Here is a 13,712-nt window from a genome sequence, read left to right on the forward strand (position 1 = left end):
CCAGCTTCATTAATGTGCTTCACTTTCATTATTTTTCTTGTTTTTAGTTTTTGCATAGAATTCAGTGAGTCTTTGGTTTTTAGTGGCCAGACATTAGGTGTGAAAAGCCTTTTTTCAAAGATCTTTTGAACAGGATCAGCCTTGGCTGGGTGCAGGAGTCTCAGCTTCCTTCAGACTGTTGCAAAGGGCCTCCCTGTACACTTGCTGGCTTCCCTGTGGCAGAGAGAGTCCAGTCTCCTTGTTCACCTGATAAGCTTGATTAGCAAATATACCAACTCAGTGAACTTCCTGAAGACCTTACCATAGACTCTGCTCCCACTTCCTCCAGCCACTGTTGTAAAAAGCAGCTCCTTGCTCACAGAAAACTAGGTTGATTTTTGAAAACTTTCCAGATCTACCTTTGTGCACCTTGTCTGAATGCACAGAACAATGGAAGGCAGGAAGCTGATTGTTGGTCCTATAAGTAACATTATTTTTGTTTCTTAATTAATTTTTATTGGAGTATAGTGATTTATAGTGTTGTTAGTGTCTGTTGTACAGCACAGTGAGTCAGTTATACATCCACATGCACTATTTTTTAGATTCTGTTCCCATATAAGTCATTACAGAATATTGAATAGAGTTCCTTGTGCTATTTGGTTGGTCCTTGTTAATTATCTACTCTCTGGTAGTGTGTATATGTCAGTCCCAGTCTCCCAATATATCCCTTCCCCCTCGCTCCCCTCAGTGACCGCAAGTTTATTTTCAACATCTGTGACTCAGCTTCTGTTTTGTAGATAGATTCATTTGTACCATTTCTTTAGATTCTACATGTAAGTGATATCATATAATATTTATCTTTCTCTGACTCACTTCACTCAATATGACAGGCTGTAGGTCCTTCCATGTTGCAAATGTCATTATTTCATTCTTTTTATGTCTAAGTAATATTCCATTGTAAATAGTTAAAAAGCCAAGAGCCCAGATGGGCCAGTTTACCTCCCCAGACCACCACTTCCACCAGGCACTCTCTCATACCCCCTACTTACCCGCCATGAAACATGGCATAGAAAAAAGAAATATCTCAAGAAAGAGAAGCCATTCGAGGCAATAAGAAGTCATAGTAAGAAAGCCTCATATGAGAAAGCCTTGAGGATGCCCAGTGGATGTTATAGTCTGATGGAAAGATTATAGCCAGTAATTTATGAAACTGGTGTTTGCTCTGAAGCAAGTGAAACAAGAAGCTGTGTGAGAGGCCATTTCAGAGAGTGTGTTCAGGGAGGGCCACATGCCTGAGGGGGTGACATCTGAGCTGAGACTGCAAAGAAGCCAACAGATGACCCACGTGAGGAACAAGCATGGGAAGAGTGGAGGACAGGAGGGTGTCAGGCAGAGGCACCGTCAAGTACAGAGACACTAGAAGAGATGGCCTCTCCCCAGGCCAAATTAGGACCTGGTGGCATTGCTGTCCTCAGCTTTCATCCCTTCTCGCATACCAGACCCCGACCCCATCATCACACAAAAGAAAGCCTTTTCCCATGAAGCCACGGGGTATTATTTCCCACAATGCCTCTTTCTCAGCCAGAGTGGCTTTCAGATGCTTTTTATCTGGAGTTGACTCTTGGCTATCAGGTGCCTTAAGGAGCAAAAGATGGAGGAGCAGACCCACAGTGAAGTTATCTAACCTTGTGACTAAAATTGGCAAGAATTCCCTTTTTCCTTCTTTAATTATATATCTATTTGCTTTCTCTGAAGGTGTGACTGTTCCTAGGGCCGGCCTGGCTAGTAACTAAGACTGAGAGATTAGGAGAGGTTCTTTGTTCCATGGACAGTCGTGCTTTTAGATGTGCTGATGAGCAGTATGTCCTGATTTAGGCAAATATGCCAGGCTTTGTTGCTCTTTCATGAGTTAGGGAGAACCAGATGAGAAACGTCCTCTGAGGCTGCCACTGACGAGCCGAGCTGCACACCAGACATGGCTGTAGGGTTTGGAGATAGAGGAGCAAACACCAGCAGTTTCTCGTCTGGGACCACCAGCGAGATAATGTGCACCATTGGAAGCCAAATGGACAGGGGAGAGGCTAGCCTCTTTTCTACAAAATTAGAAGCAATTCTTAAAATGCCCTGAGCTTCTATTGATCTATTCCCTAATAGCTCTACAAGTAGAAAGTGGAATTTTTAATGGTCCTTAAAGATCTTGTAAATGTCATCAACTCATTGTCTATGTAACTTGGAGAATAAGGGGAACTTGGGACTAATAAATAAGCCCCGGGCAGTGTTCTGAGGGAGGTAAAGCAAGAAAGAAGAAAGTGCCCATAAAAGACTGTCTAATCCCATGTGGATCTGAGAAGTGACAGGAACAGAAAAATATAGTGATACTTGAGTCTAGAAAGATACAGAGACAGTGTTACATGGTCGGGCAGAGCATGGAGTCAGATTACTTGGGTTCAGATTCAGCTCTGCAGCTGGTACCTGTGTGACTTTGGGCAGCTTATTTAATGGTTCTGAGCTTCACTTTCCTTACCAGTAAAATGAGGGCAATAATAATGACACTGAAAAATCAGTTTAGGTAATTCATGTTCAGGACCTAGCACTGAACCTGATTTTCTTTATTACTAGACAGACCTCCTGGAGTTGTTGAGGAAAGCCATCTCTGGCCAGTCTTAGAATGGTTGTTTCCTTGGGGAGAAGTTTTCAGCCTTTACTTTATTAGTCTCTATTTTATTGGGCAATGTGTGACCACTAATTAGAGAGCAGTGAGTGGAATAGAAACAAACATATGAAATAAAGCAAAGAGCAAAAAAAGTCATAAAACAAGACTGCGTAAGTGGCATGCGAAATGGAAATTTATTTCTAGAATTCTAATCCCTTATCTTTTTCTTCCTCCCCTACTTCGTGGCTGTTAAAGGTTTTACTCTGCATAACCTACACTCCAACCTTTGACCTGAATGGGAGTGCAGTGCTGAAGATCGCGGAGGTAAGTACTCGCTCCCCTCGACCCTCAAGCGTTGCTTGTTTGTGCTGTCTGCTCACAGCTGCTTTACCCCAACCTGGGAGAAATGCTGGGGTGGAGCTGAGCTGCAGCAGAGGGGTGAGCCCTTCTCTGATCATTACTGTGGGGAATTTTCACTAAGGAGTTGATCTGTGGGAAGCAGGCTCTGTGGGCCACTCTGTCAGTGCTCTGCATGCTCTGGTTTGCTTGACTTGAGGCTTTAACCATGGAAATAACAGTACTGGTTCTCCTGACACTGCTATACCTAGGTATTACACTCACTATTTTTCCTAAGATTAATTGAAGAGGATTTGATCTTTAAACCAAGCATGAGATTTAGGGACGATGCTTATTGATTCAGTTGCATCCTTGTCTCCTAAACTCTGATGAACGCATTTTGTAACAATCGTTGGAAAACCTTCTCTTTTCCATCTGTATTGCAGCCTAGAGTAATGTGTACCTTCAGCACTCCCGAGAGTATGTCCAACAGAAAGCTTGGCTTCCTGAATGTCTGGCATATGACTTTGGCTTTTGGACACGGCATCATTCCAAAGCCATACTTTAATATGCTTAAAATAAATTTCCTTCCACCTCTTGAAAAGGATATCTTCAGGATTTGTGTGTTTTGACAAGAGTACACATGCAGACCTCAATGAGCCAATGATATTCTGAACTCTGAAATTATGCAGAAAAAGAAAACCTAGCTCTCAGCAGTCATGGGTATTTTTTAAACTGTAATGATTACCATTTACTGATTATACCAGGTAGACGCTTAGCACTTTGGGCATGTTTTCTTTTTTTCCTCTTTTTCTTATCATTGAGGTATAATCTGCAAAATGTTCAGTGTTTCGATATACATATACATGTGAAATAATTGCCACAGTCAAGCTAATTAATATATCCCCCATCATACATAATGAACATTATCATGAGTAGGATTTATGACTGATACCTGATCTTTTGTGGTATTGTGTGGCATTAACTGAAAATTGAGAAAATTATTTTTGAGCAGGTAGATCATTTTATATGTCAGTCAAAAGAAATAGACAGCTGACCCCTCACTACAATATAAATCAGTTCTCAAATGTGTATTTAGGTAGGTGGAAAGAATATTTTTCATTACCATATTGGTATGTTTCACTCTGTATAACTAAATAAATAGAAGAGCTGTCAGTATTTTTAGTTGAATTTTAAGAGATACCAGTGAGTGGTCTTATCATTTGTAGGTTTGGGTTTTTTAAAAAAATAGCTGTGGTAAGAACCTTTAACATGAGATCTTAACACACTTTGAAGTGTACAACTCAGTAACATTGACCATAGTGCAATGTTGTACAGCAGAACTCTAGAACTTGCTCGTCTTGCATAGCTGAAACTTTATACACATTGAACAGTAACTCTCCATCTCCCCTTCCCCCTGGCCCCCCAGCAATCACCATTCTATTCTGTGATCCTAGGAGTGTACCTATTTTAGATATACCACACTGGTTTGCTTTTAAAATGATAAATGTAGTGTTTGATCAGAGCAAGAAACAGGATTGGCATGTAGGATGCTTGTTGGTTCTTTGCTGTATGAAGGACAAGACAGGAGATGCAGTGTGTCACTCACTGCCCAGCCCATCCCTTGCCGAGGAGGGAGGTAGGGAAGGAAGACAGGCTGTTGTAGGACCCTCAGGACTGGGCAGGCCACCAGGGGTTCCCAAGCTCCCTTTGAGAAGGCAGGTGCCTTTTTCATCCTCACAGGGTTTTTGAATGAGAATCTGAAAAGATTTGTTATGTATCTCATCGTGGCCAAATAGTTCATTGGGGTTTACGTAAAAATAAAGGACACAGTTTTCATTTTCAGCAAGAACTTTATTGAACAACGGATTCACTGACGAAATTAACGTTTTAGCCAGCCCAACAATTCCTGAACAGCAGACTCACACTGCTATGGGCCACCCAAGTCAAGGGTGTTCTCAGTGGGGATCTGGAAGCCAGAGTAGAGACTTAGCAGGCCTTTCTAGATTGAATGAAACATCAAAACACAGTGGTCTCAAACACACACACACACACACACACACACACACACACACACACACAGTGGTCTCTATAAGAACCTGTAAAGAAAAAACAATTAAAAAAAAAAAAAACTCAACCCAAGAGCAATATACAGATAAAGGCATTGAGCGTGGTGGTGAGAATGTGGGCTCCGGAGACTCACTGTGTTTGGATATAAATCCTGGCTCTCCTGCCTCCCAGCAGGGTTGCCTTGGATACCTCCCTGGGTTTGTGTTTGTTCTGTGTGTAAAAGCAACGCTAACAGCACCTGTCTCGCTATCTCGCATTGTGTGGTTGTGCCAGTTAGCCAAGAAAAATAGAACCCATGTATAAAGCTTTCAGTGCAGGCGGCCATGTAGTAAACGCCGGGTCAAGGTTAGCTCCTGCTTTTCTGGAACAGCAGATTGATGACATCCAGTCTTCCGCTAAATAATGGTGATCCGGCCAGGACCCTAAAGGGATGGGTCATAGATGGGGCTAGCTTCTTGAGACTACTGTAGCAAGCTGACTCTCCTCACCTTCTTGTCCTACCTGCAGCCCACTGAGATCCCCCAGTTGGAAGAGTTTCCAGCAGAACGTCAGCTTGAAGGTCCCAAAGCAGGGGTCAGACCTTCAAAGAAAAATGCCTTACTTCCAGTGCTAGCTCTGATTTCTAGTTCAGGATGGGGGCTTGGGACTGTATTCCTCTGAAGGAAGGACTTGGTAAGGATCGTAAAAGGAAACTTTTCATCTGGTATTTGACAGGTGGCTCAGAGGGTAAAGCGTCTGCTTGCAATGCAGGAGACCTGGGTTCGATCCCTGGGTCAGGAAGATCCCTTGGAGAAGGAAATGGCAACCCACTCCAGTACTCTTGCCTGGAAAATCCCATGGACAGAGAAGCCTGGTAGACTACAGTCCATGGGATTGCAGAGTCAGACACAACTGAGCAACTTCACTAAGTACTAGGGTTCCAGAGGATGTTTTTAGGCTGTGCCTCTCGTACAGACCCACCAGAAGGTCCTACCACCTCCCTGCCCACGGTAGACCTTAACAGCTGAGACTGCAGGTTCCCCCAGGCCTAGCTTCAATGCCCAACTCCTCTCTGGTGACTGGACAGAGGGGCAGATTGTCCAGCATCAGCAGGGGGATGGAGACTGCTTTGTAAGGACCATAATCATCACCACTTCAAAGTGCTTTTGATAAATGGCAGTGTGCAGAATAGCTCCTCCTTGCTAGCCTGGACCTGGCATGGACACCAAGTTCAGGGAAGTAAGAATCCAGCTCTTGCAGCTGGCCGGTCCCTGGGGGAGGACATCTACATGCCAATCTGCCAAGAGAGGCTGTCATCCAGGAGCACCACGAGCAGGCAGGTGCCAGTGCCAGGGCCTCACTTAATCCAGCAGCCCCGATCAAAAGCCAGTAATGGAAACCCCCTGGAAACTATTCTCCTGCTGAGAACAGTGGATCTTTTATCCACCAGGCTTGGCTGCAACTCAGTGTACTTGATCAGGTATTAGCTAAGAGTATCTGGGTTCACTGCTTGCTGTGGCCATTCCCTCTCAGAACTGATCATTCTGAGGAGGCTTGAAAGCATAACATCGCTTGTAGTGACAAGAGATAACTACAGGGGGCTTCCCTGGTGGCTCAGTGGTAAAGAATCCGCCTGCTAATGCAGGAGACACGGGTTTGATCCCAGGTGTAGGAAGATCTGGTGTGCTACAGAGCAGTTAAGCCCACAACTGTTGAGCCTTTGCTCTAGAGCCTGAGACCTGCAACTGCTGAGCCCACATGCCACAACTACTGAACCTGAGCCCTAGAGCCCATGCTCTGCAACAAGAGAAGAAGCCACTGCAATGGGAAACCCCATGCACTGCAACTATGGAGTAACCCCCGCTTGTCGTAACTAGAGAAAGCCCACACAGCAGTGAATACCCAGCACAGCCAGAAATAAATAAATAAATAATGTAAAAAAGAAACAAGTGCTTATACTCAAAGTGTTACATGGCTGCTTTTAACACATATTTAGTGCTTACTCTCAGAGAAGGCGATGGCACCCAACTCCAGTACTCTCGCCTGGAAAATCCCATGGGCGGAGGAGCCTGGTAGGCTGCAGCCCACTGGGTCGCAAAGAGTCGGACACGACTGAGCAACTTCACTTTCACTTTTCACTTTCATGCATTGGAGAAGGAAATGGCAACCCACTCCAGTGTTCTTGCCTAGAGAATCCCAGGAACGGGGGAGCCTGGTGGGCTGCCGTCTACGGGGTCGCACAGAGTCAGACACGACTGAAGTGACTTAGCAGCATCAGTGCTTACTCTCTGCAAGGCACCATTCTAAGAATTTTCCCTGTATTAAATCATATTAACTGCACAACAGTACTGTGAAGCAGGAGTGTTTTACAGATAAGGCAGCTGGCACAGAGAGAGATCCACTAACTTTCCAAGCTACACACCTAGGAAGTGATAGAACCGGGAAGCAAGACTGGTTGGCGTGACTGAGCTTTCAGTCTCTACATCCTATAGAACGTGTTTCATAGTCTGGTCATGGAAGAGCTACTTACAGGGACCCTTAACGTTTGCCTCAAGGAAGTTGGTGGTAATCCTCCAAGGGGCTGCCCCTCCCTTCATCCAGACCACTCCCGGGGTGAGCACTCTGCAGACACAGCATTGATCTTGCCTTTTATCTTTAAAATAGATCTTTTTATGAAGCGAATACTGTGCCTCAGTTCACTACAAACGAAAACTGAAGATCAGAACAAAAGACAGGCTTCCGCAAGGTTGCATAGGTTCCTGAACAAGGCTGGCTATTTTCAGTATTACTTGATTAAATTTTGACTTCTCTTTACCCTCCCAAAATGAATTCTCTTATGTATGGGCTACTTACAGTTACATAACATTGGAGGCCCTACTTTTATGTTAGTGGTTTTCCTCAAAGCCTACATATTTGAATCACCTGGGAAGTATTAGTGAAAATAAGGCGCCTAGGGTCACCTTAGGAATTCTGAGTGTTTTGATCTTGAAGGGACCTGGGTGTACAAATTTTGTGAAGCCCCTGGTTGATCCCTGGGAAGGGAATGGCAACCCACTCCACTGTTCTTGCATGGAGAATCCCATGGACAGAGGAGCCTGGCAGGCTGCAGTCCATGGGGTTGCAAAGAGTCGGAAACGACTGAGTGACTGACACTTGCACTTTTTTCACTTTTACTGGCTGAGTCTACTGTAGAAGTCAAGTTGAGAATCATTGCCCTGATAGTTACTGTTCTCTCCAACAAGCTGTGGTGTAAAACCATATTGAAAGGAGTTGTGAGGCTCTACAACCTCAAGTGTGATCCACTTGGCAGATGCCTGGGAGCTTATTAGAAATGCAGATCCTTGAACCTCAACCCAGACCTCTGAATAAGAATCTGCCTTGTAATTAGATATCCCATGTGATTCATAAGGGTATTAAACTTTGAGAAGCACTGCCATAAGTGAATAATGGTATAATCTCATTAAAATGAGATCTAAAGATAGCATTCTGCTAAGACCTAGGTGAGAGCTGTCATGCCTTTTTGCCATGGCAAATCGAGCCACCCCCATGAAGTAGGGACTCCCACCAGCAATAACATCCTCTTAATGGTGGCCACCTTGTAAGTGCAGGATTTTGATTCTTCTAATTTCCCTTGTCTTTCTTCATGTTCTGCTAAACCCTGTCCACATTTTCTCCTTCCCATTTGTCATTGCTTGATATATATCAAGCATATTTTTTAAATGCTTTTAATGATTTAATCTGCCACTGTTCCTTCTGAGGGTATGTTTTCGCCAATAAGGCCCACTGTTAACTTGTAAAAATATGCCTCCTACCCCAATCCATATTTATATAATCTGGCATAAGACAAGTATGGAGTAGATCTATTTATATGAAAAGCCTAAGAACAACTTATAAATATAAGCTTGTTGAAAAAAAATTGCACAATGTGAGAGTTGGGAGTTAAGTATTATTTGGGGCAAAATGAGGACTGTAGCCTGGGACACCAAGTCTTAGATATCTCTGGGAAATTGCTCTGAGGAGGTGAGGGGAGAGGCTAAGATATAGAGGAGTTTTGCAACAAAGGGCAGGTAGTTGGGAACATCAAAAGATTACTGTTAATTTAAAGAAACCAGATATGTCAAGTTAAGGAATTTAGTGCTTTTCTAGATATGGGAAGGTGCTAGAGTCTGGGCTCACTGAATTCATTCGTGTGATAAGTGCCTTACCTATCTGGGGCCAGTATCCTGTGTTTCCACATCCTGAGTTTCCTTAGGGCTCACTGTTAGGAGTGACTGCAGTTTGATGGCTGCCAAATGGCAGGTATTCAAGAGAACACCCCGGGGTTCACCAGGTCATCATCCATGGTGGCTGCAGTTGCCAGTCACTGAGACATCCTTGTTTACTGATGTGGCAGGAAGTATTCCATTTCTCAAGTTTATGGATCAGTCATTACAGATGGTAGATTATTAAATGAATAATGCTTGTGTAATTTAAGAAAGGATAGTAGTAGAATTATTTGAAATCATTGTTTACTTCAGATACGCCTGATAGGAATAAGCATTTTTCTTAATTTGCCTTCATTGTATATTTCCTGAAATTGGCAAAATAGCTTACAGCCCTTTGGTTTTTCACCATGGAAACTGCTTAAGAAATAATTTTTCATCAACAAGAAGAATGAACTACAAAGGAGACTGCCACAAAAATAATGGTGTTCTGTAGACATAGTGAGACCCAGTGATTTTGCAGATTCTCACATGCTTTCCACCTGCTAATTTAGCCCTTGAAAAATCTGCAACTATTTTTAAAGCAGGACATTTCAGCCTAAAACTACCACTTAGCTCTTGGAAGCTTTCTTGATTGTAGTTTAATTTCTCATAAAAAATAAGTCTTTCACTTAAAAAATCTTTTCTCCTCTTGTCACTTTAGATATAGCTAGGGAAACAATTTATAAAAACACCTTAAAATAAATCATTTAAATCACCTGTGAAAATGTTAGGGGAAGAATTCACACATTCTTCTTTCTTACTCTGGTCTGCATTGACTATTTACTGCAGAACAGTGCTTACCCTGGAACCTGTTGATCAGGAAATGGAATGTGTACTTAAGTATGAAAAATGATGTTGTTTTCCTAAGGTACTGCTGAAACTATAAAAGGATCATTAAGCACTGAAAATGTAAATAAGAAGGCAGCCTTCATTTGTGTGTCTAACTTTAACTTGCTTAATTAAATGGCAATGATGACAGTTTTTCAGAATAGAGTCTTCTGTGATGCAGGAGGAATAAGAAATATGAAATGAATTTAGAATTGGACAGCTATGAAACAGCCAACATGTTTTCTGTTTAATTTCATGAATGATCATTACTGAAACTCCATATGGATAAAAATTCTTTTATTGTTTGAAAGCGAGACCCTTAGTATTTCTCTTACTGTTATGTTCAAGTTAGCAGACGTGTTGAGTGTTCTGAGGGTAGTTACCTTAATATAGGGAAAAATATCAGAGTAAAAATTGCCAAGGCCTTAGGGTTAAAGGAAGAGGTGGTGCTATAGCCTGAAGCTCTGTGAAGCTGAATTGAAGATGGTTAATGATATTATTGTTTCATTGGTAAGATTTGGAGCATGTTTTCATGCCTGGTAAAGGCAGCTCTGTGGGATTTTTCTACACGAGAAAGCCTCATTTGTAAATATTTATTTGCTGGTTTGATCTTAGTCATGGAAAACTTCTAGTCTTTGATCCTATAGCATGTTATCAAGCTCAAGCAGAGTCTCTCTCAAGGACTTTTTTTTTTCCTCTTTAAGATTTTACTTTCAGGAATCTCCCGTGTTTTCATTCCATCCAGCCTCCATCCCTTAATTCCAAAACAGTGGTTAATAATGGTAACTACTGATGGTTGCGTTCCTAGGGCATGCCAATAAGTAGTATTTCCCACACATCCTCTTTTGATCTTTACCATAACCCAACTATATAAAGAATCCCAAAGAAAGGGAGGTTAATTTGCTTGCCCAGTGACTTTAGGTCAGGAAGACCCTAAGGTGGATGGGAGGAAGGGGTCTCCAGGCTGAAGTCTGACTGCACCCACTCCACTGTCCACATGTTTCCTTTGTAAGCAGGTCAGCAGCACAGCTCCTCGCACTGCCATCTGGACTTATTTTATGTTGATTTGTTCATAAATAAAAACCAATGTTGAAAAAATTTTAGATATTCAAATCTAGGCTTTGAATATGTGCCATTAATCACTATGCTATATTGCCTCCTAGATACCCTCAGTCTTAGAAAATGTTAGTGAAATCTTGCTATATTAATGTAGCAACCAACTGAAATTCTTGGGATTCTTATCCACTTTACCAAGGCATTTAGAGAATGGCTGTATGGTGGTTTTACATGTGAAGCAGAAGTACTGATACATTTTACTATTTTTGTGACTGTAGGTTAAAGTGATCATTAGGCATATGCCACTTGTTTGGGTATCTTTACACACTCATACTCAGTTTATCTTTTCTGAGCATTTGATTACCATCAGAGGATAGACGTTTAACACAGTTCACTTGTTACCCCCAGGGAACTTAAAAAACACTGAAAATCAAGACCTGCTGCCAAAGGTTCTGATGTAATGGTTCTAGGTATCACTAAAGAATTTTTTTAATTGGGCTGACTTCTCATAAATATTCAATGATTCTAGTGATTCTTTTTTTTTTTAACTCTACACAGTGATAGCATTATTTCTGAGCCATACCTTGAATAAGATATTTTACAATTAAGGAGCTGAAGGTCTCCAGATACAATCCAGGAAAATGGACCAGGTCACCTGTGTACTTTTTATCTTGGAAGCATCTTATTTGTCATGTTCCCTTTAGGACTTGGGAGGGGTAGCCCCACCTCCTGGCAAAATTCAGCCAAGGGAGCTGGCCCATTGCTTTAAACCAGCTGAGGCTACTGGAGTGAGGAAACCCCATTCTAAGGAGCTTCTCCACTTTTCCTTCCAGAAACTCCTTCCTTCTTCATGGCAGTCTCTTTGCTGGTTTGACTCTGGTTTGACTCCTGTGGGGTGTCTGTTCTTTGGTTACTTCCTGCCAGAGATGGGCTTTGCACAAACTAGTCCTTTGCAAGAAATTCAGCACTTTCCTTTAACCTCTGATTTGTGTGGCTCTTGAACAACTTATCTGGAGTTAAAAGACGCGTGGAGCGATGCAGGGGTCCCCTCTGCTTCCTTTTGGGTTGGTTCATTGGACAGAGGATAGAGTTCAGTAGACTTTCTGTAGACGAAGCAGAAGGCTCTGCCCGAAAAGGTACAGGAATTGATGGGTTTAGGTGTCCTAAGCTATTTTAATATGCCAGCTGAAGCCAAGAAGAACATGAAGGAGGAAGAACAAAGTCATAGTCAGTTTTTTGTATATCCCTGGGCACTTTAAGAATTTCCTTGTAAGTTGAGATATAAAAGGAAGACCAGCAAATTTCCCTACCCAAGCATGAGACTAGATTTACTTACATAGCTATTTCTTAATAATAATAAAGCAACTTCAATTTGCCCTGTCTGCGTGTATTTATGTGTGTATGCCTGTGTGCTTGCATTTGATGAGGTGCCTCCTGTCACATATCCACCCGTTACTGCTGTTTACCTGGAAATGGCAGAGCTACTGAGCTGTTACCATGATGCAATGTAGAGTTTAGACTTATAGTAATAATCAAAATTTCTATTGATCCTACTGTGATCAACAAACATTCACATAAGAGACATTTGTGCTTTTTTGTAGCTTACTTAATCTCTGATCCTTTCTATTTCTTAATTACATAAATTGTCATCTCCATAAAATTTTCCAATCAGAAACATACTAGCTCTGCTCTTGACTAACAGTCAGTACCATGCACTGTTTTAACAAAGCTATGCTGCTAACCCCATTCAGATAGGAAAGAGAAGGTAAAAGCACAGTTCAATAACGTGAAGGGCATATGCACTTTGTAAAGCTAAGCAAACTTCTACTGTGGCAGCTTCTTAAAAATGTCTTATCCCTTTGGTTAATGTGTATTGACTATCTGCTACATTCCACTATGCTGCTTCATATTTAATAGTTATTCCACCATGGTTGTAACCTAGTACTGTTATTTATCAGTCTACTGACTTGATAATCTGAAATTTGCATTGCTTATGTATGGCTTGCAGACTTGTGTTTTCTTGTTCTTTTTCCTTCTGTTTTGGGGTCTGTTTTGCATCGTTAATGACGTATGTTTTTGCCCTCAGTTGTGTTTCACATGCCATAAAGCTGGATGTCCACAAATGCATGAAATGATCAAAATGTCCCTTACGACACTCCTCACTGCCCTGTGTCTTTGTGCCCCCCCTGGCGATCCACGGCCTGTGGCTTTTCACGAGGTATTTGACTTGCCCTTTAGGCCTCTGGTCAAGGTGCAGAACTGAAGCTTCTGAAGTGTCAGTTCTGCACCTCAAAAGCAAAGGGCGTGGGGAGATAGAACTGATATTGGAGATATGAAAAGAGATTGATGAGTCCCGTCCCAGAAACTCGGCCTGATTTTGGACATAGTATTCTCTGAGCTTCTCTGATTCAGTGTGCTCATCTTAGCACTGTCCTGAGGGAGAGGAAGAAAGACATTCACAAAGTGAAAAATCACTGGCCTTGAATTACAGTGGTCAGGTTTATTATGGAAACCCTAGTTCTGCAGACCTTACTGATTTACCAATTTATTATTAATACAACAAGTTT

The 13,712-nt window shown here is 42.2% G+C and overlaps 1 protein-coding gene across 9 annotated transcripts in view; it reads left to right on the forward strand.

The window, feature by feature from the left end:
- ARFGEF3 (ARFGEF family member 3) overlaps window positions 1–13,712 on the forward strand; it is a 178,504-nt gene that overhangs the window by 67,734 nt on the left and 97,058 nt on the right. For 5 of the 9 annotated variants that reach the window (XM_086318045.1, XM_086318044.1, XM_086318049.1 and 2 more), the window contains 2 exons: window positions 2,888–2,956; window positions 13,232–13,363. In XM_086318045.1, the coding sequence (XP_086174171.1) occupies window positions 2,888–2,956; window positions 13,232–13,363 (201 nt within the window). The remainder of the gene's footprint in view (window positions 1–2,887; window positions 2,957–13,231; window positions 13,364–13,712) is intronic. The other 4 variants (XM_086318047.1, XM_086318053.1, XM_086318046.1 and 1 more) reach the window with 1 other exon arrangement.

This window comes from Bos grunniens, chromosome 9, assembly GCF_055505025.1.
Source record: "Bos grunniens cultivar Pamir isolate PY7600 chromosome 9, Bosgru_T2T1.0, whole genome shotgun sequence".
Lineage (NCBI taxonomy): Eukaryota > Metazoa > Chordata > Mammalia > Artiodactyla > Bovidae > Bos > Bos grunniens.